At 39.3% G+C, this 26,030-nt stretch overlaps 1 protein-coding gene and 1 long non-coding RNA gene across 6 annotated transcripts; one reads left to right on the top strand and one right to left on the bottom strand.

The window, feature by feature from the left end:
* Positions 1-225: 225 nt before the first annotated feature.
* On the top strand, positions 226-23,716 carry ccdc135 (coiled-coil domain containing 135). Of its 5 annotated transcripts, none has more exons than XM_057829330.1 (19): positions 226-359; positions 730-867; positions 1,187-1,340; positions 1,421-1,546; positions 2,939-3,133; positions 3,197-3,322; positions 3,396-3,617; positions 6,518-6,643; positions 6,748-6,820; positions 7,904-8,032; positions 8,111-8,239; positions 10,708-10,931; positions 16,026-16,229; positions 16,315-16,425; positions 16,577-16,687; positions 19,780-19,974; positions 20,265-20,404; positions 22,278-22,376; positions 23,330-23,716. In XM_057829330.1, exons 2-18 carry the CDS (start codon positions 749-751, stop codon positions 22,363-22,365), a joined length of 2,472 nt encoding a protein of 823 aa, XP_057685313.1. In that variant the 5' UTR covers positions 226-359; positions 730-748; the 3' UTR covers positions 22,366-22,376; positions 23,330-23,716. The 5 variants fall into 5 exon arrangements, with proteins under 5 accessions (XP_057685313.1, XP_057685311.1, XP_057685314.1 ...); XM_057829328.1 differs by lacking the exon at positions 23,330-23,716 and adding an exon at positions 22,488-23,311 and having other exon boundaries at positions 22,278-22,391; XM_057829331.1 differs by lacking the exon at positions 23,330-23,716 and adding an exon at positions 22,465-23,311 and having other exon boundaries at positions 22,278-22,391.
* LOC130911797 (uncharacterized) lies at positions 3,813-7,370 on the bottom strand. Its single transcript, XR_009062477.1, has 4 exons — positions 7,122-7,370; positions 6,537-6,666; positions 4,016-4,127; positions 3,813-3,944 (listed from the first exon to the last, which is right to left on the bottom strand). It is a non-coding gene; the product is annotated as an uncharacterized LOC130911797 (long non-coding RNA).
* Positions 23,717-26,030: the final 2,314 nt, after the last annotated feature.

The following is a 26,030-nucleotide window of genomic DNA, read 5'->3' as shown; positions in this document are numbered from 1 at the left end:
GTCCCATCCCCAGCAAAAAGTTTACATGCAGTTTATGCTGTTATACTGTCCCTACCAATATTGAGACCAAACCTCCGCCCTTGCTGCACAGTCATAAAAAAGACAAAATATCATGGCAATACAGTAGTTCTGTTATTTCAGAAGTTGAAGTGGGCACGAGTTGATAGAGATGTTCTATATATTCCAACATGTAAAGAGGAGTGAGGATCTAGCAAATAACACATAAAAAATACTCACATAAAAAAAGTGTTTTGCCCAGTGTCCTGTCTTGCTGTGAAAGGTCGGTAACCGTGGCAACAGGACCACAACAACAAAGCAGTGAAGGCTGCTAAGCTAACACAAAGCCTGACACGAGCCAGGTATGATTTAATACAACTATGTGTATATATATATTGAAAGATATATTGTTTTGTACTTGTTTTTGTATGAATGTAGTAGATATATGTTTTAGAAAGGCTAAGTAGAACATTAGGCTACATGCTATTCTAAAGTTTTCACATCCACTCATATTGTGATGAAGATTAGTTTGCTAGTTTACACAAATGACGTAATCCTGAGGTACACATTCCACTGACATTTAGTAGGCGGCAAGAAATGAAAATAAAATAATCGACCTCATGAAGCTTCTACTGACACTGTAGTTTATTTGTCACTTAAATGTGTCGTTGACTTTGGCAACATGAGAGTTTCAAAATTTTGGAAGGTGCCAATATAGTCACATGCTCTTAGGTAAACAACAAAAGCTACGATGAGCAGCGCAGATGAAGGGACGGGCACGCCTGTGGAGTCCAGCGCTGAGGAACAAGTTGGTAGTGGAGACGAGCAATTGGAGGAAGTTTCACCTGTCCCGGCTCTGAGTGGTTTCCTGTAAGCGCCTGTTCACCTTCTTACATGAAATGTTCCCACATCCTGTCTTTCATACACCGAAATCATCATGCAATGTTGCCATTGGTCTTATATTTAAATACACAAGGCGACGCCAAAGTTAAGGCAGCCTGGGTTTATCCAAACTTTTTCATGCCATAAACAGAGGAGCAAATATATAAAAAATAACCAATGAGGTCAAGCCCCACACACAAACACGCTCGTACACAAATATGAATACATTTTCCTAAACAATGCTGTTGTTTGTGCTAACTGGCTAACTGCTAGCATTTGATGAATGACAAACAAGTGTGTCTCATAGGCCCAGCCTGCCCCTTCCTGAGTCATACAGACAAAATTCTGTGGAGGAAGTCCGGGTGCTAGCCATCGCTGACAACTTCCAGTGTCAGTATCGCCTTTTGTGTCCTGAACGCAAACCTCTGCTGCTCTGCCCCATCAACGAATGCGGCGTTCAGGTGACTGCAGCAAAACTGACCATAATACTGTGTGTAACTCTATGTAGCCATGTCTGTCCCCTAAGTGTGTTTGCCTTTAGAAGTTTGTGTCAACCACACTGCGTCCCACCATGACAAGCCATCCCGAGCTGCTAAACTGGGATGGATGTGCTTCGTTTGTGGCTGACTTCCTGTCTCTGAATCCTTTGGAGCCACCTGTAGAGCTTGTGAGTGACATACTGGACAAGCTTGCCTTATGTAATGCATTATGTGACTTTGTTTTGTGACTTGTAACAAAAAGATGTGCTATCACTACATACTTTCAATCTTGATTTGAGGGTATTTATGCACATCTAAATTAGGTTAACTCTGAATGGTGTAAAAATCACAACTGCTGTGGCAATGTCTCTGACTTTAAGTGACTTAAGGTAATGCTGAAAATGGTTGCTTGACTTTGCAATGAAAAGGTGTGTGTATTCCCTCTTATTAACACTAGAACTAGCAAGGGTGGATCAGTTGATACAAATTACTTTTGTAACCAGAGAAGGGTCATCTGACCCTAATCAGCATATCTTTTCTGAGCACTGAGGTCCTCATTAGTCATTCCCATTCACACTCGCAAAACCACAGGGTTGGATTGCTCCAATTAGCATCTTGAGTGTTTGCAGGTCAGGGCTGCCTTGGCTTTGTTGGACAGTGGACCGCTCAGGCAGGCAGTTGGGCGGACAACCTTTTTACATATTCCAAAAGCTTCAGTTTCCCTACGTATGTACTGTATAATGAAGCTTGTATTTGGTGTGACAAAACAGCTGTTTGAGCTGTTGTGGTAAGTTCTTTGGTCATTGTGTGCTTCAACGTAATAAACTCTTGACAACTGAATATTGGACTTGTCAAGACAAAGTTAAGGCACTTGATGGGATTTGTCCCAGTTGTTCTAAAACTCAATTTTCTAAAATGTAGACAGTCAGGTTTAACTACAGTTCTGGATGCTAGTCGTAGTTTCATGCCACATGGCCCTCTCGTCATTTTTACATTAACCCAGGAGTTAACAAGTCTGGATTTGCAAATATTCAAGATTCTAATTGCAGCTCTCCAGAATGACCCCCCCCCCCCCCCCCCCTTTTATACCGACGCTGCTTGATTGCTCGTTTGAGTGGTCTATTGTTTGACAAAGCCAAGTAGTCAGTTTGGTATCGGGGTCATTTGACGCCTTTCTGGTATTTCTTTATGTCCCAAAAACCCCGGGACTTCCAGTGTTAAGTGTACTTTTGGTATATGGATTTGTTTGCTGCGAACTCTCATTATGAGATCAATGAGCTTCCATTATCAGTGATGCAAGCCATCATTAGGCTAAAAATTCCAAATAATGCCATCCGAGTGATAACAAGAACATTAAGTTTGTCCAAATCAACAACAACATGTGGCTGGATTTTGTTGCTCTTTTTTGAATGTGCGATAACAGCGGGAAAAAATTGTGTTTCTTGTAAAATATTCTGATTCACCACAGATGTGATACTTTAGGGGAAAAGTGGATCTTCTACCTTTTTACCAATTAAGTTATGGATGATGGCAAAGTATAAAGGTTGAGCCCTTTTATTGGGAGAAGTGTGTATGTGCAGCCCAGGTTCCTGTTCTCGGCGACCTCCGTGTTGCGCAGTCAGACGGCGACGTGTTTCGAATATGCCACTGTACTGTGCAGTCTGCTGCTAGGTGCCAACTATGATGCCTACTGTGTTAGCGGCTACGCTAGCAAGGAGATGTGTCAGCTAGACCAAAGACGGCAAGAATGCCCCATACAGGGCGCTCAGGCCAAGGTAGGCAAGTCGGCTGGTCTGTGTGTGCTCGTTATAACAGCAATTTTCGCTGGTGTTGTGCAGGAATCTGACATGCCAGCTGAAAGTGAGCCATGGCAGAGATTTCAACGTGAACCGAAGAGTCGATTCTTGACACGCCAGGCCAAGAAGAAACAAGAAGAGGCTGAAGCTCAAGCCAAGCAACAGGAGGTAACATAAAAACAGTCTCTTATACATCTCATATCTCTCTTTTTGCTTCTATACCAACAACCTTTGATCCAAGCAGGAGATACCAGAGGCACCTGCCGACCCCCTGCGAGGTTTACGGGTTCACTGCTGGGTCCTTGTGTTGGCTGGGTGCCGCAGCGTCCAGGAGAACTTCTTGATCGACCCCCTGACAGGAAGGAGTTACAGCACCACTTATGAGCATTTTCTGGGTGTGGAGAGTGTGTGGAACAACCTCAACTACTATGTCAACATGCAGGACTGCAAGAACAGCTGTGCTGTGAGTGTCGGAAATCTTTATAAACATAAATTCAGTTTTTTTCTGGGGTAAAATTTCTGAGTTTTCAAAAGCCTGCATGACTTTTTTCTTTTAAAGGTTGCGCTAGAAAAGTGCAAAGCTTTTTGAATGTAATATGTAATCTGTTGGGTTTCTGGGTGAACGGGGGACCCAATTGCAGAGATGACAAGCAAAATTGGCAGTGACAACAATTTATTGAAAGGTTTGGTAGACGCCGTCTACTAGATGGGGTCGAAACAGTCAGGTGAGCCTTTGCAGTGGGTGAGCAGATTGGCAAGCAGGCGTTCAGGCAGACAGGTTTTAAAAGATCTAGGGAACAGAAGAAAAAATAGCGTTATAGCAGATTTTCAGGTTTTCTGACTGAGGCTGGGGTCACGAACTCGTTGAGCTGAGTTGTTGATCTGGCGATGAGGTGAGGCCAGGGACTGGATTAAGTAAGCCGTAAATGATGATGACCTGCACCTGGTCCCAGGCTCACCCATCTGTCCAATCCTGCAATCAAGGCAGACACACACACACTCACACAAGAGGAGGAGCAGGGCTCAGGTGGCAGGATTCCTAACACTATCCATATATTGCACTGCCATTATTATTTTCATGGGTAGGGTATAACTTGAAAGTGGATTTCCCAATTGTGGGTTCGATGAAGACCATTCCAGTCCATTCTTTACCATTTCTCTTCATTAGGGTACAAGATGGAACTCATCCCTGCTGTATTTCAGTATGCCTTAAAGTCTTTACAAACAAAACTGACAGTTGACCAATTCGGCCGATGCCTCACTGCTGCGCTGACCAACAGTTGGCAACTTGGCATATCATGCAGGATGAAGTGACGTCGTACACACCGCAACAACTCAATCCTGAAGCTGAACTTTGTTGCTTCTGCGGCTACTCGAGAAAAATACACCTCCTCACAGCTCTAGCAGCTTTATTTTCACGCATGTTACCGCTGTCTGGAGGTGTTTGTTAGGAAATTGCAGTCGGTGCAGACATTGTCAGTCCATGGTTTTCCTCAACATCCCTAGTTGTGGTTGAGGTGTGCTGGGTTGGTCCTGAAGGGTGCCGACTCTGCCAGGCCTAGCTCCAGAAGGGGTCCCCAGTGTAACGTGTGCAGATGAGGAAAATAGTTGACCATGCATTCTACATTTATGACATGCGTCACCTAGTGGCACACATGACATAGTACCTCTAAATTACATGTACAGTTTTTTTTTTTCTATGAGTCGCACCTGAGTATATGTCGCACCAGCCAAAAAATGTGCAATTAAAAGGAAAACATATATAAGTCACACCTGAGTATAAGTCGCATTTTTTGGGGGGAAATTTATTTGATACAATCCAGGCCGACCCGGCCCGCCAATCAATTAACTTGATTTGCAGGCCTGAGCCTGATTAAAACTCGAAATTTTGTGTTTCATTTGTAAGCATGAGCCCTGAAAAAAAAATCTATGTTTTATTCCTGAGGACTCAGGAGGAGGAGGAAATGCCGGGATGCGATGCGTGGTTGCGTTTTGTGTGATCACATTTGTGACGATACCTGTGTGTATATGCATAATGATAACAAATTAAAGCCTACCTTTTGTTAACCAGTTAACCAAGTGTAAGATGGATATTCAATAAACATTTATATCTTTTATATTTGTGTGTCTGTTCTAACTGGCGGATGGTGGATTTAACATTTATTTTAAACACTTCGAGTTGGCAGAAAAAAAAATGCAAGTTTTCTCAATGTTTAAATAGTCTACATATTTTTATGATCATTATAAATGCATTAACAGAACGAAATAATGCTGGAAAAGTTTGTCAAATATGTTTCTCGTATGAGACCATAGCACCACATTCGTTTACATTCAGCGAAGCCGACACAGGTTTCTGTATAGCATCTTCAACAATTTGAATCCTTTCCATATCCCACTCCTACCGCAGTTGTTTTCTTTTCAATTCCCCTGTTTTTAGTTTGTTTTTCACTCCTAGCTGCTGCATATCGAAAAGGGAATAATAGGATGGACTCACGGAGGGCGCCAGGGCGGTAGGGGAAGATTGAAAAGAGAGTGGGGCCACGGTGTTCACTTGCACAGGCATGCACAGTTCCTTATCTGTTTTATCCAAATTATTTATTTTATTTAACATCCATACATCGTTTTAGTATAAATATATGAATATATATTTATTTTAGAAAAAGTTAGCGAGAGAGAAGTCCGGCCTGACCCGACCGTAAATAATCACACATAAGTCGCTCCAGAGTATGAGACGCACCCTCTGCCAAACTATGAAAAAAAACAGCGACTTATAGTCCGAAAAATACGGTACTTGCACAGGTTTAGGAACCGCAAGTTTTATGTGGGTTTACACCACTCATCTTAGTGGATCTGGTCCCTGGGAGCCCTAGGCTCATGAAAAAGCCTATTGGAACAGGAACTTTATTTAGAGTAAATATAGTGCCGTTATTAGTACACTGACTTCCACTAAGTTAGAATTTGATAGGTTAATTCTGAACCCTGCAACATTCTTTCGTAGTGTGCACACTTCAAAAACCACATTATCACAACTAATATTTTTTCACTTCCCCTGGCTAAAATATGTTTTTTACAGTTATCAGTTTATCGGTCCCATAAATGGTGCAACATTTGATGATTGGTTATTTGTCTCCTTGTGCCTTTGATTGGTTGGCAACCAATTCAGAGTGTACCCCACCTACTGCCCATAGTTAGCCAGGATAGGCTCCAGCACACCGTGACCCTTCTGAAGATAAGCGGAATGGAAGATAAATGAATGAACCAAACTTGTCATTTGAACTGGGTTGTGTAACTTTTTATATGCATTGTATAAAAGTGTAAAACCATTGGATGCACTTATTGGCATCTACATAATTGTGTGTGCAGGATCTGGTATATGACCTACATGACATCAAAATGTGGGAGCCCGTCTTGTTTGGTGTCACCAGTAAAAGGCAACTCAGCATCGAAGTCCTCAAGAGGAAGGAGATGAAAATGATGGGCATGACTTTTGTACGTGTCTGTGCGTGCTCGCACTGTTCGAAAGAGAGAGACAAGAATTTCAGGAAAAAAATGCAATAATTGAAGAATAAAATTCTAATGGTATTTTGGTGAAGGTGGAAGAAGAAGAGGAGCGAGTATTTCAGATGCCGAGAACCTGGGTCACTTCCATATACATCTCTAAAGAAGGTATATCTGATGTAGCTGCTCTCCTTCCCACATTGCACTGTTTGACAATTTTGACATATACTTGGTTTTTAATAAGAAAAAACACCACCATGACAACAACAGCTTAACAGTTTACTAATGGCTGCTTCATTTAGCAGTTCAATTTGGCGATATTCCTGAACTCTTAGCTCGCCGATCAAATTCCACATCAATCAGCCAACCGTCACCCTTCTTTCACCTAAAACCATTTTCAGAATCTGGCCATAACTCGCTGTTACTTAAATAGGGTTTACTATCTAAAAGGTCCTTCTGTAGTTCTTACCTGCTTAAAATTCTGGAGAGACTCTTCATACTTCCTCATGATCTAAGTACCACTCATGCCCAACCTCGTCCATTCTACAGCACTGATTGAAACTTGTTCAGCTCACTATTTCTAATACATTATTATTTAAAGATGAATATCATTTTAATAACTCTCTCGTCGAGTTTAAGCCTTGATCTGATTTGAGGACGTAGGCATTGGCTCCGACAGTTGCTGATTGGAGATGTACTGTGATGCTGTCGACATGCTTTTCCAAGATGATGGAAAGAATATGTGATCCTTGTCTGGGATTCACATTTGTTTGATGATCTTAGACATTAAAGTGGATGACTAATGCAAGAAATAAAAAAATATATATTTTCAAAAAGGAATAAAATTTTTTTTTATCACTATCAAAATCACTGCATTTGACACAGTCAGATTTTGCTACCACAAGCCTACAGTTAGATTGATTCAATTCACATTTCATGTAAACCCATGTGGGTTTACCAACACTTCTGATTTACATTTCCACCATTCTTTATGAAGGTAAACTATTACAAAAATAAATTCTGAAATTCTTACTTTATTGTCCACGGAGCAGTGATAGAACAACAAGAGACAAATTTGAAAAAGAAATTTTGAAGTGCGAATAAGACATGACAGATGAACAATTTGTTGCTGTTAGAGTGGTCATCAGTGCTCAGCCCTTGTTAATAGTTTTCATGTGTATAACTATAAGAACAATTAAAAGCTGATATTCTTGTGTGTTTTTGTGTTGTAATGTTTGATGTGGTGGTCAGACTTAGAGACGCGTTGGCCAGGAGGTTGGAAGATGATTCGTTACAAGAAAGTCGAACTGGAGATGTTTGCACCTTACTTACGAATGGATGGTCTGGTGACCCGACTGAGTACCTACAAGGACTTGGATTGTGAGCATACACATACTAAATTCATGTGCGATGCTGATGCGATCATATGTGTATAATGTGTGCGTATGTGTGTTTCAGGCACAGAGTTGATGACTGTAAAGGAATGGTACCAGAACAGAAATGACCACCTGAAGGAGCGAGAAGTTAATAAAGTAACAGGCATCACGACCGAACGCTTCACACCGGGACGACACTTTCACCTTTTATGTAAGTTATTAGTAACGGCACACTCATGCCACAGCTATCATCAGTGGTCAGAAAATACCTGTTTATTAGAGGGGAAGCTGTCCTTGTATTACTTCAAAGGAATTTTCATAATGATAATTCTTTTAATCAAATAGTAGCCCCAACTAGGAAGGGCAATGAGCATCATAAAAGACTACACACACTCTAGCCTCCCCCTCTTCAACCTGTTGCCCTCTGGCAGGTGCTACAGGGCCATAATGACCAAAACAAACAGACTGAGAGACGGTTTCTTTCCAAGAGTTTCAACATACTCAACTGAAGTTGCACTGAAATGTCACGGTAATTAAACTGCTAATGCCACAGAATTGTCACATCTCACTAAGGCTAGCTTCATACTGCAGGTCTTCATGTACATTTCTGATTTTTTGTCATATCTGTTTTTTGGGCATGCCCGTTCAGACTGCCTTTGTCCATTGAGCCTGTTCAAATATTACACATGCGCTCTAATTCGCAGTCCAAGACGCGCTGAGCAAACTGACCCACATGCGAAGAAGCATTAAAACAAAAAACTACGCACTGTGCGTGCATGACACACACACACAGGTTTGCCCCCACTCGGCCATGTAAGTGTTATGATCGTGAGCAGAGAACCCTAAAGCAGGCACGTGAGGTGGCGTGGTTAGGAAGTCAAAATGTTTATTTGATCCAGAGTCGTGGTGTTCTTTGATGTAGAGAGCCTGGGCAGAGGTAACAAAAGACGTGAGGCGTTAGCGAGATCCTAGGACAAAGCAAGCAAGGTCGATGATCAGATAAGGTCACTCAGAAATATTCAAAACACGAGAAGACACTAACAGTACACTGAAAGAGACGATCCAGCGACATGGTGGAGCTCTGGCTGGCTTATGTAGGCTGGTGATGGTGAATGCTGACAGATGCCATCGCTCCACCCTTCAGGTGCTGGGCCTGTAATTAGATGACAGACACACCCACACACCTGTCCAGCCCGGGGCCTGACAGGAAGCACTGCTGAAATATTGCTCATTTGGCGCACAATAAGAAACCAAGCATTATCAGGCTTATCTTTGTCTTCATTTTAATTTTTTATGACTGTGGTCAAGGCCGCCTCCTGCATAGTAAAAGCCCAGTTCTCACCAATGCAAAATAACAGCTTACGTCCCTGCCGTCTTGCGTGCTGCTCTCGCTCTTTGCTGACATAATTACTGCATGAATGCCGATTTGGGAGATTTGACAGTTCAGACCGCCACCACATTCTGGAAAAATGTGGCCCAGATCAGATTTAAACCACATACGGAAGTGATCCAGATCGGCTTTGAAATGGTCCACTTCTATGCGACTTGTCACGTTCAGACCCTCAAGTTAATGCCTCACTCGAGTCAGAAAAACACGAAAAAATCGGATTCGTGCATTAACACCTTCAGGATAAACCTAGTCTAAGTAATGTTCTCAGACATCTGTCTCAATATGGGCACTACATAATCAGGGTACTGCATATGCAATATTTGCACAGTTATTTCAATATCTATGCACAAACTATCATTTGCACTATTATATAAGTCAGCCATCTGCCTCCTGATCTGCGCACTGTATATATTATCACTACATCACCACTTGCTGCAAGTCATTTATTCACTTTATTCCCAATCTTTGTTTTTTTATCATCCCAATCTGTGTGCACAGTTTTTGTTTTCTTTAATTATATTAGCCTCATTAAACTTTTGCTTTCGTTTTATGTGGTTCACATTATGGTTAAGCTTTAAATCTCATTGTACTCTGTACAATAACAATATAGGCTTGTATTCTATTCTACTCAGACTACACTTAAAATGGACAGATAAGCACTGTTTTCTCATCAGGAATAAAGGTCAAATTGGAAAAATGTCCAAGTAAAGTATTAAAACATCAAAGCACAAAATTGTAAAAAGAGTTCAAGCAAAAAAGTCCATATTCTAGAAGGTTTACATTAAACTTTAACTCACTACTTTAACTTCTTTTTTCTTTAACACTTACAGGGCACTAAATTAACATGTTGGCAGCCATTGACAGTGCTAGACGTCCAATCCATTTTAAATGGAACGACCCTCCCGGTCAAAATGGATTGGACATCTAGCACCATTAATGGCACTGAAAGATGAGCATTCGCAGCCAGTCCTCCCAGTTTAACTTAACTGGACATCTATCATTAGTAATAGCATGTAATGCATTAGATGGGAAAAACGTTTTAGTGTTTAGAGTTTTACTTGGTGCTGTAATCAGAGTGTATTTCTGTTTTTATTCATTTCTTTAATTTAGTTTCTATTAACATTGTATTAATATATAGTTATATTAATATAATATAAAAAACACAATAATTTTTATAATTTAAAAAATATATACATACAAGAAGAAGAGCTTCCTAAATTCCTGGTTGTCCGGGACTGTTGGCAACCCTACATTACATAGTTGTAACGCACCACTCACGTTATGCTCAGTTCATAGGTACACATCCACTCCAGCAGATGGCGGCGAGCACGAGATGGAATTCAGCGGTGCTCGCGTAGACGGCCTGGTGCGTCGGTGGGACACACCGGAGGAAATGACGGAGAGCTTTAAAGGCCGCGAGGACTTCCTCTACTACAGACAAGTCATTTTCGACTGTAACGTAAAGTTGCCAGAGGAGCACATCAGCACAGAACCAGAAGAAAGACCCCTGCTGGTAAATTACTTTAAATGACAACTAATACAGAAAGTGGTCGGTGAATTTTTATTTCCAGCGTCCACTCAGTCAGTGAGTCAGTTAGGCCCTGGGGTGAAAGAAACGGTCCGATACGCCGTTCCGGTAAAAGATTCAGGTCTGAACGGCCATGAGTCTTTGATTTAATCCCTAAAATATGAAGTCGACTGTCAAAAGCCCATGCAAAAAATTTTTTTTTTTTTTTTAAACTTCCAGGCTGCCACACACGTATCTCTCAGATTTGAATACACGAATATACCGGTATTTATTATTTATTCATTCCATGGATATCCGCCCAGCGGCTTCGTCTCAGTGTATCTAAGTCTGACGAGTTGTGTCGATGTGCGCATGCGCGCAAAAACCATCCTGGACTGAGTTGTCCGTTTAATTGGCTGACAGAATGAGAGGTGATCAGAACAGATAGTTAGCTCTATGGTTTAAATGCAAATATTTTCTGGAGACAAAAAAACAAAACAAAAAAACAGAGGTAACGAACAACTTGTTGAATTAATGTGATACAAAAGGATAATGCAACAAAAAATTGATCAGATCTTTAAGAGAAAAAGAGTTGAAGAGGCTTATTTTTATTTCATTTGCTCTGATAGGGAGGGTCAGAATATCTTGCATGTTAATGTGCACAACTGGATTTATTTTTGTAAATTTATGAATAGGCTACTTATTTATTCCTTTATAATTTAAAAAAGTCAATGTTTGCATTATCTTTAAATTATATTCCATTTCAATGTGCATTATGTAAGAGTCATTCTTACTTATTTTATGTAATATATGTTACTTATATCTATTTTTTTTTTTTTAAGTCAATGCTTACATTATCTTTAATTTTAATGTACATTATATGTTCTTAACTTATGCTCTAAACTTTAGAATATATTTAACTACTTTAGAATCTAAAGTACTTAAAATTGAGGTTTTGCATTTAGATATGAGGTAATGAGAGAAAATAAAAAAATAGGAGATGGTTGTTGTTACTGATGTTTTTCTTAACTGATATTTTGCACTTCATTGAAAAAAATACAATTTTGAATGAAAATCAGTTTCTTTTGTGTGCAGTAGCCTCATGCATGTGTAAAACCTGTTGTGTTTATTGTGTGTTATCGGCAGTGTTCTTAATAACAGCGTTATAGTATAGCGGCGTTACTAACGGCGTTATTTATTTTAGTAGTGAGTAATCTAATTAATTACTTTTCTCATCTTTGCAACGCCGTTACTGAGGATGTAAAGTCGTGCATTACTATGCGTTACTAAGTTGTTTCAATGATGCGAGAAAATTCTGAGAGACACGAAGAGAGAAGAGCGGGAGTGGGAAGGAGTGAAAGCGGTTGTGACACTGTTGCCAACGCGACGCTAGGCTAGGTGGCTCCAATAATACCTGACTGTCGCCGACAGCCTACAAACTATGCCCACATGATGCTACGCTAGATATCACATGTATATAGAACTAGATGCAAAATGACAAACTCGACAGCGTTCGAAAATGTATCGAGAAGTAGATGCGAAATTATACACTCGCTGGCGTCAGTAAACAGCTGCTATCTTAAAGCAGTAGACTTCTCAGGAAGGCTCTGTTGTAGAGAACCTTCCTAGCGAACTTAAGTAACTTTATATCTAAACTACTCCTAAATCAGCAAAATCTTGACTTGAATCTATCTTTAAATGATGAAACAGTTTTAAAACTTTCACATGTCAAAAGTCGACAGAAGAGAACAAATGCAATAATGGGCGCAATTTTAAACAACTTTAAAGGTTGATTCACAACATTAAATGACTTCCAAATAGGGTTGTTCCGATCATGTTTTTTTGCTCCCGATCCGATCCCGATCGTTTTAGTTTGAGTATCTGCCGATACCGATATTTCCCGATCCGATTGCTTTTTTTTGCTCCTGATTCAATTCCAATCATTCCCGATAATTATTCCCGATCATATACATTTAGGCAATGCATTAAGAAAAAAATGAATAAAATTCGGACGAATATATACATTCAACATACAGTACATAAGTACTGTATTTGTTTATTATGACAATAAATCCTCAAGATGGCATTTACATTATTAACATTCTTTCTGTGAGACGGATCCACCGATAGAAAGACTTGTGACTTTGTATATTGTGACTAAATATTGTCATCTAGTGTATTTGTTGAGCTTTCAGTAAATGATACTATGGCCATCCCAAATGCATGATGGGAAGTGGAACCATGACTGGGCATCGTGCTACCAATTGATATATCTTCTCTTCGTTGGGAAATAACTTAAGGTGTTCAGACAAAGATCAACTGCCACCTTGCTTCCCCACATTGCTTCCCATGATATTTCTAATCATAGGGAGAGGGATTGCAAGGCTTTAGCCAATTAAAACAAGGTTCCAAAGGCTGCCAAAATTCACTCTACTCATTTTGCGCTGCCTTTTATCTCTCTATATAGGTAAAATGGCGTCATTACAGATTGAGCGCGACAATGAGTGAGAGGGTCGTGCAGTGCATACATTAATTGCGTTAAATATTTTAACGTGAAACATTTTATAATAAATTAATTGCCGCCGTTATTGGGATATTTTTGATAACCCTACCTTAAGCCTAAACTAAAGACTGGATGAGTGTAACATATTATGTCTGTAACGTTGAATACAATTAGAAAACGATTTAATTCAAATATATACTGTATATATATTAAAAAAGGCATGGCCGATATTTTTTTGCCGATTCCGATACTTTGAAAATGACGTGATCGGACCCGATCGATTGGCATCGATCGGGACATCTCTACTTCCAAACATAGCAAAAGTTACTATGTAGTTATCACAATATCCCTGTGTCTAGTTAAGTTTAGGGTAAAGAATTGGGCTCGGGCGAATTGTCCCAAAAACCCTTTCACATAGTGTGACCTATGTTTTTTTGTTGTTGTTTTTTTTAATGGAAAAAAAAAGATGAAAAGTAACAGCAATTACTTTGCCAAGTAACTAATTACTCTTACATTCAGGTAACTGAGTTACTAACTCAGTTTTTTGGGGGGAGAAGTAATTTGGAGCTGTAATTGATTATTTTTTTTAAGTAAGATTATCAACACTGGTTATTGGTAGAACTCTGCTACAAAGCAGTTTTCTTTGCATTTCAGTGGTTTTAGTAGTTCCCCAGCCCCCCCCAAAAATCTTGCTCAATGGCGACCTTTATGTCAGGGAGTTTTGGCAAGGAACTCTAGCCACATATAGCCACTTTCGCCCCGGGTTAGGCCGTTAGTGTTTCACTCAAACGATTGGCTCATTTGATGGTTTGCTGGTCTTGGGTTGCCATATTGTTGTTTCAGTCTGTCAGATTTCCATTCACAGGTGGTTTGATTACTTTGCTAGTTACTTTAAACCTACTATGTTCGATAGTTGGTTCACTTGTTGGTTGATTGCTTGGTTAGTTAATCGGTTTACTCTTTAGTTGTTTTTTAGTGAGTTTGTCATTCAGTCAGGTCACAGTGGTGGATATCAGGTGGGTAACACTTGTCATATATTAAGGTGCTATCCCAAGAGGCCGTCAGTTAAAATAGTTTAAGAGTCCATTTAATAAGATGAACCGCTGCAGGTAGATTTCTTTGGAAAAGTGTTTTTTGCTCAGGACCTGAAAATTACCGTACATGTATATGTTACAAAACATAGTATAATGCAAATGTGTATTTTAACCTACTGTACAGTACAATGAACCTATATAAATTATGTATTTGGTTACTTTGGTGGTTGTCAATTCTATGGTGGTAGATTTGTGTCTTTATTATTCAATCCAAAAAAAAGTTGCTTCAATCAAAATATATATTTTCAATCGAAAAAAAACGTCACTTCAATCAAAAAAAAAAATGTGTTTGAATGCAAAAATAAATTTGAAACTCAAAAAAATATATTTGAAAACTATTTTTCTTTGATTGAAAAATTTTTTTTTTGATTTAAGTCAAGTTTTTTTTTATTGAAACACCATATTTGATTGAAGTCATGTAATTTTGCGTTTGGACCACATTTTGGCTAGGACATTTGTGTCTTTATTATTCAATCAAAAATTAAGTTGCTTCAAACAAAAAAAAATATATTTTCAAAAGAAAAAATCTCTTCAATCAAAAATTTTTAAAAATTCAATCGTAGAAAAAAAGGTTTGAATATGAATAAATATTTGAGACTCAGAAATGTGCATTTGAACACTTTATTTTTCATTCAAACTGTTTTCTTCGATTGAAGCAATCCTTTTTGTGTTTGAGCCATATTAGGGGTTAGACATTTGTGTCAAAATCATTCAATCGCAATAAAAGTTGCTTTAATCAAAAAAACAATTTTTAATCAAAGAAAAAAAATCATTTGCAAAAATATCTTTTTTGAAAATATATTTTTTTATTTGAGATCTATATATTTTTTATTGAAGTGTCACTTTTTTTGAAAAGCAAAAAGTTTTAAACTCTTTTTTTTTTTTTTTCAAAGTGGAAAAAGTTTTGATCACACTTTTTTTTTTTTTTGAAGTGGGAAAAGTTTTGAAGACACTTTTTTTCGATTGAATCATTTTGACACAAAGATTCAACTTCAACGCTAGTTCCGGTGTGTTTGAGTGGCAGCTGATTACGCCAATGGCATAAAAGTATGAAGCAAGAATAATGGCCACCAGGGCTCCATCCAGCCATCGGAGTCTCCTGGAGTCCAAGCCGAATATAGGGCACCGGTACGGGGGTGTGACATCGGCATTTCACCGGAGTTTCTAGTTATGCAGTTCATTCTTTGTCTGATATGTTGTGTATTAATTTTGTTAATTGTTGATTCAGTTAATTAGTTGAACTAACATGTTAATGAGTTTACAAGTTAATTGGTGTGTAGTTGTTGTTTAGGTTAGTTGTTTTCTTGCACTAGATACCAGTGGTTAATTAAATGTTTGGTTAGCCAGCCAGTCAGTTATTTAATTAGTTATTTGATACAAAACAAACTTGCTGTCTATGTCTGATATTAAGCTATGCTCATCACCATCATGGAGTCCAACAACATTAGGACACAGACTATGAATTTTGATACAGCATGTATGTGTACATTTGTGTGCGCACAGAAAGTGTTGGAGCGTTTCCACAGGAATCCAAGGAAGGATGCTAATGACGATGTGGCTGAGCGAGTGTTTGTGGCGTCGCAGAGGAGGATTGATGTAAAGTACCATCTGGAGGAGAACCGCTTTGTCCCATGCATGAGGACTTTTACCAAGCCACTCGGGCCAAGGGACAGCGAATTCAGGGCAGACATGGTTACCGGCTTCCATGTACGCATACGTAACCACGTGTTTTTAAATGGATGCTGACAAGCACAGCAGTTACATCATTTTTTATGTTTGTCTGTTCATTTAGGTGGATCCTGACCAGAAGCCCCTAAAAACACTGGCTCTCTACGAGCTTCTCTCAGACCTCGTCAAAGCTGAACAGGAAGTGGATCTCCAGATCAAGAGCTCCAAAAAAGAGGTGTGAGCAGGAGGCAGGCAGGAGGGTTTTTGGTGTGTCTTCTGAGCAGTAAGAGTGAGAGAGAAAAATATTTGCTGGTAGATACAGGAAGTGCAGGAAAGAATGTGAAGGGAAAAAAATCTTTGAAATATAGTAGTGTATGTATGTGCAGGTGCGAGACATCGTGGCTTGCAGGGAACAGGAGGAGATTGATATTCTTCTTCACTTTTCGCCATGGACTGCCACCGGCATAGCCAAGGCCCACAGTCTCCGAGAGGAAATGGTTTGGTTTTTGTGTAGTACACAGCATAACACAAAAATAAACAACACAACAGACCCCTCAAATAATATTTTTTATGATTTTCCTAAATACTCCACGCAAATAACACTGAACATAATTTTCAAGTTAGTAACTGCTGGAGGATCATTGCGTACTGGCTAGGCTAGGTTCGTACTGCAGGTCTTAATGCACAATTCCGATTTTTTGTCATATCTGGGTTTTTTTGGCGTAGCTGTTCAGCCTGCCTTTGTCCATTGTGCTTGTTAAAGTAGTACGCATCCACTAATTCACAGTCCGACATTTGCTGCGCAAACTGACCCACAGGCGCAGAAGCATCAAAACAAACGACTACGCAGCTGGCTGTACATCATTCCAGGGTGAACATATTTTGATTTCCATGCATGCATGACGCATACACATAAGCCTTAATGTTTGTGCTTGAGTTTGCCTCGACTAGGCCATGTAATCAATACTGAAATATTGCTCATTTGGCGCACAGAAATAAAGCCAAGCATTATCAGTCTTATCCTTTTCATTTTATTTTTTTATGACTGTGGTAAAGCCCGCTTCCTGCGTAAAAGAGTTCAAACTAGGCGCTAACGCTAATGCACAGCTACATCACTGCTGTCCTGCCTGCCGCTCTTGCTCTTTGCTGACGTAATTGTTGCATTAATTCTGATTTGAGATACTTGACGACCGCCGCCACATTCTGGATAAATGTGGCCCAGATCGGATTTAAACCACATACGAAAGTGACCCAGATCGTATTTGAAGTGGTCCACTTCTATGCTACTTGTCCCGTTCAAACCATCAAGTTAATGCCTTACTCAAGTCGGCAAAACATGAAAAAATCTGATTCGTGCATTAAGATCTGTGGTCTGAACCTAGCCAAATTACCGACCTAATGCAAAAATGCAATTGTCCAAAATTATGCTCGGTAGAGTTTCAATGGATTGTATAGAGCAGGGGTCCTCAAATACAAATCTTGAAGGTCCGCAATTATTATTTTTTTTCATCCAAGCACGGGTCCATTTATTAAAGTCGGTCAAATACAAGGCAGGTCGAAGGTGGTAAAGGTGGTTTTGTTTTGACCAAACAAAAATACAATGCACATTCTGATTAAATAAAAATAAATTACCAAAACATTTTCTTGACTTAAAATAAAAATACAACGAAAAAAAACAGGCAAGTACAATGTTTTCACATGTACACTAAATAATTGACAAGAGCCTGTCATCAAGGTGCAACCTTCAGTGCGTCTTGTGGTTGATGAATCTGAGTGAGATTTGTTGACTTTTGCTGTCATTTCCGCCTTTTCTTTTCCTTCGAACATTGCTGGCATCACTTCAGTCATACACTCTTTTATTATTGCTCCATCAGAGAACAGCTTCTTATATTTGGCCAACAACCATGACACTGATTGAGCACTGCATTGCAATTTGTTGTTGTGTCATAGATTTAACTATAACCTTGCTTGACTCTTGATATGACTGCTTCAACTTGTTATTTTCTTGCCTTCTCAATTCTGATTTAGGAGGAAACTTATCTTCAAAAGAGCTGTGTGCTTTAAAATAATGGAGTTTCACATGTTCACTTTTTCTCAGAGCAACTGTCTTTAACCATATTAAGCACATAGGTTTGATACTTGCAGTTGGTAAAATGGACGCATATTTGTCAGTCCATTCCTCATTGAAACGGCGATTTTCGTTTTTCACAGTTCTTCTCTTGGTCAACTTTGAGCATGCCATTTTGTTAGATTCGGTCTTCTACTGGTGGCATGTAAACAAACGGATTGAAAAGTGCCGGGTGCGACTCGTGTTTTACACTGCTGCGGTCCGTCCACTCTAGCTAGCAGCATGCAGGCTCTCTCAGCCAATCAGCACATCCATGCAGGCTTTCTCAGCCAATCAGCTCATCGTTATCAAAGAGATGACAACAGAAGTGGGAAGATGCAAGATATTTGACTAAAAATGAGACAGAATTTAGCAATAGAATAGTATTGCTTAGCAAAAGATCGGGCTAATCATACAAAAATATATTGGTTTTTTAAAAAAAATGGATAATGGATAATGGTTGCAGAAAGCGTCGACTCTTTTTTTGTTTTGTTTTGTTTTTTTGTTTTTTATTGTTTTCCAGTCACCAGTTAAATTGAACATACATTTCTGAACAATGGAAGCAAACTTGCAAACTATGTGACATTAATATATAGGAGGACATACCCCTTTTCCTCTTTGGGTTTTGGTTGGTTTGTCATCACAGGTAACATATCTAACTGCACAGCAAGACATGTTGACAGCTCTTTCTGTAACCAGCATGTGCAGTAGCAGAAGCAATTATGTAGGCTGATAATCCCTCTATAGGTAGCAAAAAACTGGAAATAGTCTTTTTTTTTTATTACCAGCATTAAGATGTCATCTCTACTGAAAACAAAAGATAAATCAAAAATATCTTTGTAACTTTCAACAAAGGACCCCTTATTCAATAGCAGCTTTGCAATTCTTGCAGCCATTTCTTGTGTGGTTTTGTACAGTTTCTGTTTGAAAAATACTAGGTGATTAATTTACTATTCAGGCCTTTTACAGTGTCCCTCAAAAAAAAAAAAAAAAAAAGAAAAACTTCATTATGTTTATGGTGAGGGGACAGTGCCCAAGCAAAGGAGCATGCTGGATGTTTTGGGCAGTACGGTGTAGCAAGAGTAAATTTACACAGCGGGGAAGGTTTCTCAAATAGAAACGTGCTGTATTCCAGATCGTCAATGCTCTGATAGCCTCCAATAGAAAAGAAGCTGGCTGAGTTATATTGTGCTATTTTGGCTGATATTCACTAGTAACAGCATAAGGTTAATGTGCTCTCTTAGAGTCAATCAAAAATAGAGACAAACAAATGGCGGCACCAAAGATAAAAGTCTGTGAGAGTCGGAGCTATTCTGATGATATTCATTCAGAGAATCTGCAAATTATCACATCTTTGCTGGATACAAGAATTGTAAAGCTACCATCGAATCCGATAGTCGTCATTGCCTAAGTCATATATGGTCAGTTCTAAAAAGTAAAATCAAACATCTGTGTTTGTGTTTGTGTCCGTGCACGGCTTAGGAGCGCGTAGCAGCCGAGGAGCAGCGGTGGTTGCTCGAGAAGGACACAGACTTCTTGGCTTCTTTCCTCATCGGACTGCGTGACATTGAGATCACAAGCGCCGAAGATGCACAACGTCTATACGAGGATAGCTTGACAAACTTCAATGAGCAAATAAATGCACAGACACGACTTATTCAGGAACGTCACGACCAGGTATATGGCATTGGATGAATACCTCATTATGCGATGTAAAAATATTTCTCAAAGGTGACCTGATGTGGAATTCAATTTTTTTTTCACCGTTTCATGCATGTGATTGTGGTAAGAGTATCATTTGTGGTTTGTAATTTGATTGCAATCTCTTGAGAGCTGTTTCTTCATATAATATCTCATAGCTTGTTGAAAAGGGACAATCAATGTACTATCCACAATCTGCAACATCTTGTCCAATGAACAATTCACTTAACAGTGTCAACCAAGTGTCAACTTGTGTGTGTGTGCAGGCGACGAAGGCACTGCAGACGATACAAGAACATTACCAGGAGACCCAACAGGACATGAGCCACCAGGAAACGAAGGAATACCAGGCGTACTGCGCCCAGCACACCTTTCAGATACACATCGCGGAGAAACGGCTTAGCATGTAGATACACTGACATAAAACACACACACGGGCCACATTTAGATGGAAAGGGTCTGAAGCAAAAACGCAAAAGTGGCCTTTTGTTGTTACTTTTTTGTGTAGATAAACCTGCCTGGGAGACGCAAAGGTGCACCAAATTTGTAGTATGAACGCCCAGTGTGTAGGTGACAGCACTACCAAAACTTGATTCCGGCATGTAACCCTTCTGCTCCTGTTCCGTAATACCGGAGACGGTGTTCCCGACCAATTGGGCTACTTTCAAAGACTCAGTGTGGGAAAGAAAACCATTGGGCTGGTTAATAAAATTTGGGCTACTTTTAACAAAATCTTATCTTGGACAGAAGGTTGTAATTTGGTCCGATTTTTATGGACCCCAATCACCAACGTCACACAATCACGTGATCGCTGTATTGTGCCGCCATATTGTCCGTCATTGTGTGTCCGTATTGTCAATGATCATAGTTTCTAAAGGTGGATTCACTTGCAAATTATGGAAGCCCCGGTGCTTTCAGACGCTGTAAACTCATTGGATCAGTTGCATAAAAGCCATTATTTGTAAAAGCTTCGGTCGATCCAGTCGCCAGATCCATATTTGATGCCCAAACCGATGTTTCCTCCCGTCCGGGCCCGTCCCGTGCGTCAGAGCTCGTCCTGAGACCACAAAATTTCCAATCATACTCCAGTTTATGTCACGATGAGGAGTCAGGTACCCAAAATCGGCACCGGCCCGAATATAAACCGACATTTGGTCAGCTGAGCGTCACCGTTGTCAGGATTGTAAGATTAAACTTGATCGACAATGGGACGGTGTGTGCCGAAAAATAGCTGCCCGCGTGAAATGTCCCCCCCAGACGGGAGCTCTTATTTATAACGCTTTATTGACGTGAAAACATCAAATGTTTCCATGGACGCATTACAGTAATGGATTTACAACTGTAAGATCAGTTTTAAATAATTACACAAAATATTAGTACTGTATTTTAGTAACAAATCGTGGACTGGGCCACATAACCATCTTTGAACAAAAATGTATTAGTCTACAGGTTTTCACGACCACATCTCAATGACAATCACACAGGTATGACATTTATTAGTTCAAGCAGAGTAAAATAATACATTTTCAAGGTACAAGAAAGTCGTTTCCGTGTGGGCGCTCCTGTCAGGGGCGACATTTCACTCAGGGCGGCTATTTTTCGGCACAACACCTGCTGTTGCGCTCACCTTCTTGCTGCGCGACCGTGGCGACGAGCTTCGTAGTCTCCGTCTGATGATGTCTGTGATCGATCTTGTTGGCATCATATTGATGTTTTCGCGGCTGTCTGACGGCTGTCGACACAAACGCATCATGGACCGAGATAAACAAACCGTGCTGCTTTTGAGATTTGCCCTTTTAACAATGGGCACACAGCAACTACTCAAATGACCGTTTATCTTCTCTTTTACTGCAACCAACCGCCACACATGCCTTCACCATTTCGATTAATCAATGGTAACGATTGTCAGGAAGGTTTTTGGGTTCGTTTACTAGGCGGTGATTCCTTAGACAAGCAGAAAAACACGCAGTAATAGGAGGAATGTACGTAGTGGTAATATGTAAACACGATGAGCTGACGGACAATATGGTGGCACCAGTCAGGGTGGCAGAGTTGTGACGTCACGTGATTGGGGTCTATTGAACTGGGCGGGTTTACAGTGTGATTGGGCCGGAGACTGTCTTCTCTGACAGTCTAATAAGCTCATTTTTGCATATTCAACCATTTAGATGGCAACCTGCTTCCGTCTAAATGTTATGGATATCTGGGGGGGTGGAATTTTATTTTTCCGTTTTTTGGGAAACAGCCCCAAAGTTACATGACACTATCTGCGTTTGCAGGCACAAGAGATCAGCTGCTCAGAAGTACCGTGCATTGGACCAAAGGCTCAAACAAGATCCCCGACTGGCTCCTTTCTTACTCAACTGAGGACACACATACAGTGCTGCTCAAAAGTTTGTGAACCCCCTCAACATTTTGGAATTTTCTATTATTTCAACCTGATTTCCTAATCAATCAATTCATTAGTTTTTTTTTGTTTTTTTTAACAGTTGTGTTGTCGAGACTAAATTAAAAAGAGTTTTCATCAACTGATGTAGGTGCAAAATTGAACTGTTTGGTCACAACCAAAACCGCCATGTCTGGCGAAAAGTCAACACTGCATACCACCAAAAGAACCTTCTCCCAACAGTGAAGCATGGAGGTGGGAATGTCAAGATCTGGGCTTGCTTTTCATCCTCAGGACCTGGACAACTCCACATAGTCCAGGGAATCATGAATTCTGAGGAATATTGTCAAATCCTAGAACATAACCTGACGCCATCTGTTTTGAAGTTAAAGCTTGGCAGAAGGTGGATCATGCAACATGATAATGATCCAAAGCATTCCAGCAATACAACCAAGGAATGGCTGAAAAAGAAGAAGATTCGTGTTCTGGACTGGCCCAGTCAAAGTCCTGACCTAAATCCCATTGAAATGCTGTGGCGGGACCTGAAGCGAGCAGTTCATGCCAGACGCCCATCAAACCTCTCTCAACTGACTGCGTTCTGCAAGGAAGAATGGGCAAAAATCCCCCAAAGTAGATGTGAGAGGCTGATTAGTCACTACAGAAACCGTTTGGTTGAGGTAATCTCTGCAAAAGGAGGCGCAATATCCTATTAACTGAAGGGGTTCACATACTTTTGCACACATGATATCTGAGTTTTTCTTAAATCAACCACTTTTGTTAAATAAAGAATGACAATATAACTATTTCTTTTGTTTCAGTCCATTATTTGGAATGTCAGTATTGTGGATTTGATTATAACTTAACATTTAATAAGGTTATTTTAGTTTTTTTTACAAAAAATCTGACCATCGCTGTGGGGTTCACAAACTTTCGAGCAGCACTGTATATTTTTATTATTTATTTAATCACAGTGGAAGTTCACATGCACAAAATTTCGCTCTGTGGTGACTTTTGTCATTCATTTGACATAAGACATTAAAGGATGGCTGGATAGATTTTTTTTTTTAAGTACAGAAGGACAATAGAGTACTTACTGTATGAACAAACTTGCATCAAGAATGTAATTTTAAAGAATAGTAGCGACCAAGGACTCATTCATCACTGCTCTCACATGCTACTGTGTTACAACAAAATGATGTGAAAATATAACAAGGCCAACTGTATGATTTTGACTGCTCGTTGATTAAAAATTCATGATGTATTCGAGTATATAAAACACCTATTTTAAACTATCAATTGAGTACGTAGTAATTTTTTAGATTTGTAAAGCCCCTTTCAGACTTATAGCCCACTAAATTCCCGTTTAATGTGATGCTGTATTTACCTGTGCCATGGCTTTCAGACATGGGGAGATGTACCGGGAATAACCTAGGTAGGACACTTTCAGACTTGTGCCGTGTAGGTGACTCGGTGTTCTCTGGGCGGGGCGGGCGGCTGTCGGGATTCTATAACCCGAACATTATGTCATTTTTGGTCGGCATCGGCAACAAAATAAACCACACATTTCCAAAGATGGACTGTCTCTGTAAGATCCAGAAGAAATTTAATTCAGTTATGTTTCCAGTTTAATTTTGCTATCTTTCCGGTTTGCCATGTTGATAACTGAGATGTTTATTTACCACTTTTCATCTTACTAAGAAGGAAGAGGAAATGACGATCGGCCTGCCATGATACAGTCGGGAGAACAAGTATTTGATACACTGCCAATGGGTTTTCCCATTGACTGTGTATCAAATACTTGTTCTCCCCACTGTATATACACTGCAAATTTCAAAACACAAATTTAACACCCTCAGAGTTGAAACTACTACTGACCTGGGGTATGCATAGGCGGAGTTTGATTTTTGGGGCAGGGGGGGCACAACATGTTGATGTCCCTGAAACGCAGTGTTAACAATAAAATTAACTTATACAACAATATTTATAATAATAAGTTGACAATGAGCGTTTTTTGTTTCCCATCATTCTTAAGGGGAATTCTAAATCAGGCTTCTTAGGACAGCTATACTTTTCGTCAAGATCGTCATCCATTGAATGTTGTACGCCCGCTGGTGTTGTGCCAATGTAGTTACCCCAGTCAAAATTGTATCCCCTGGGCCGAGCCATATGGAGGTAGTTTTGTGTCGTTATTATTCAATCCAAAAAAAAGTTGCTTCAATTAAAAAAAAAAAAAAGAATGTGTTTGCAAAAATAAATTTGAAACTCAAAAAACTAAAAAAAAAAATGCATGTAAAAGTTATTTTTCTTTGATTATTTATTTATTTATTTATTAAGCAACTTTTTTGATTGAAGTAATGTTGATTTGTGTTTAGGGCACATTTTTGCTTGGACATTTTTGTCTTTATTATTTAATCGTTGCTTCAAGTTTTATTGCTTTACAACTTTTATACATCTGGGAAAGTCAATTACATGCAATGACACTTTTAGGCCACCAGGGGGGGCCTTCCCCCCTTAAAATCCACTTATGTTTGTATTAGGGCTGTCAAACGATTAAAACTTTTAATCGAGTTAATCACAGCTTAAAAATTAATTAATCGTGATTAATCACAATTCAAACCACCTCTAAAATATGCCATATTTTTCTGTAAATTATTGCTGGAATGGAAAGATAAGACAAGACGGATATATACATACAACATGCTGTACACAAGTACTGTATTTGTTTATTATAACAATAAATACACAAATGGCATTATTAACATTCTTTCTGTTGAAGTGATCCACGGATAGAAAGACTTGTAGTTCTTAAAAGATAAATGTTATAGTTACAAGTTATAGTAATTTTATATTAAAACCCCTCTTCATGTTTTCATTTTGATAAATTTTGTAAAATTTTCAATCAAAAGTAGAGTTAATATAATAATAATAAGAATAAAAATAAAAATAACAATAATAAGAATAGAGTGACCAAAGTCTGAGTAAGTTTTATGTGTATTTTGCATAGCTATTTTGATTGGGAATGCCAGTTCACTTTGCATTGTTGTTTAACTGTGTGAGAATAGGGCCTCATTACTACAGACTGAAGTGCTTTTCTTTTTGTGAACATTTTTTTTTTTTTTTGAGAGATAGGAATATTATTTTTGTTGTGCTTTCACTAAATGATACTTATGTTTGTTGTGAAGGAGTTGCCGAAGCTTATGCCAATGAACGGCGCGGTCCAAAGAACGCCTGTTTCCTTTCGCCTTTGTAACATATATCTCTGAACATATCTTACCCAAAATACAACAAGAGACACATAATTGCCACTAAAAGAAAGAAAATTTACAGAAATATGTCCAATCCAACAGCATAAAGGTCTCACAACTACTAATTCTCCCACTTTTAGAAGGAATAACATTAGTATGGAACGGCGCTGCCCCCAAGCGGCCGGTGGCATTCTCTTAAACGGCATCATTGTAATCTGTTTGAGGCCATGCGTGAGCGGGTCATTCGGTGCATGCGTTAATTGCGTCAAATATTTTAACGTGATTAATAAAAAATTTTAAAAAATAACGCCCGTTAATGCGATAATTTTGACAGCCCTAGTTTGGATGTTAACCACTGGTTAAGTGTTAAATTAGCACTTTCGAAAGTTGAATTAACACCG

Source organism: Corythoichthys intestinalis, chromosome 2, assembly GCF_030265065.1.
Source record: "Corythoichthys intestinalis isolate RoL2023-P3 chromosome 2, ASM3026506v1, whole genome shotgun sequence".
Taxonomy (NCBI): domain Eukaryota; kingdom Metazoa; phylum Chordata; class Actinopteri; order Syngnathiformes; family Syngnathidae; genus Corythoichthys; species Corythoichthys intestinalis.
Note: the sequence above shows the minus strand (reverse complement) of the source record. Positions and strands in the feature narration are given on the sequence as shown.

Excerpts from the sequence above, each read along its gene's own strand:
- ccdc135 (XM_057829330.1), top strand. The coding sequence starts at position 749 with ATGAGCAGCGCAGATGAAGGGACGGGCACGCCTGTGGAGTCCAGCGCT. Across the intron at positions 6,821-7,903 it reads CATATACATCTCTAAAGAAG|ACTTAGAGACGCGTTGGCCA; the intron begins GTATATCTGATG and ends TGTGGTGGTCAG. Across the intron at positions 8,240-10,707 it reads ACGACACTTTCACCTTTTAT|TTCATAGGTACACATCCACT; the intron begins GTAAGTTATTAG and ends CGTTATGCTCAG.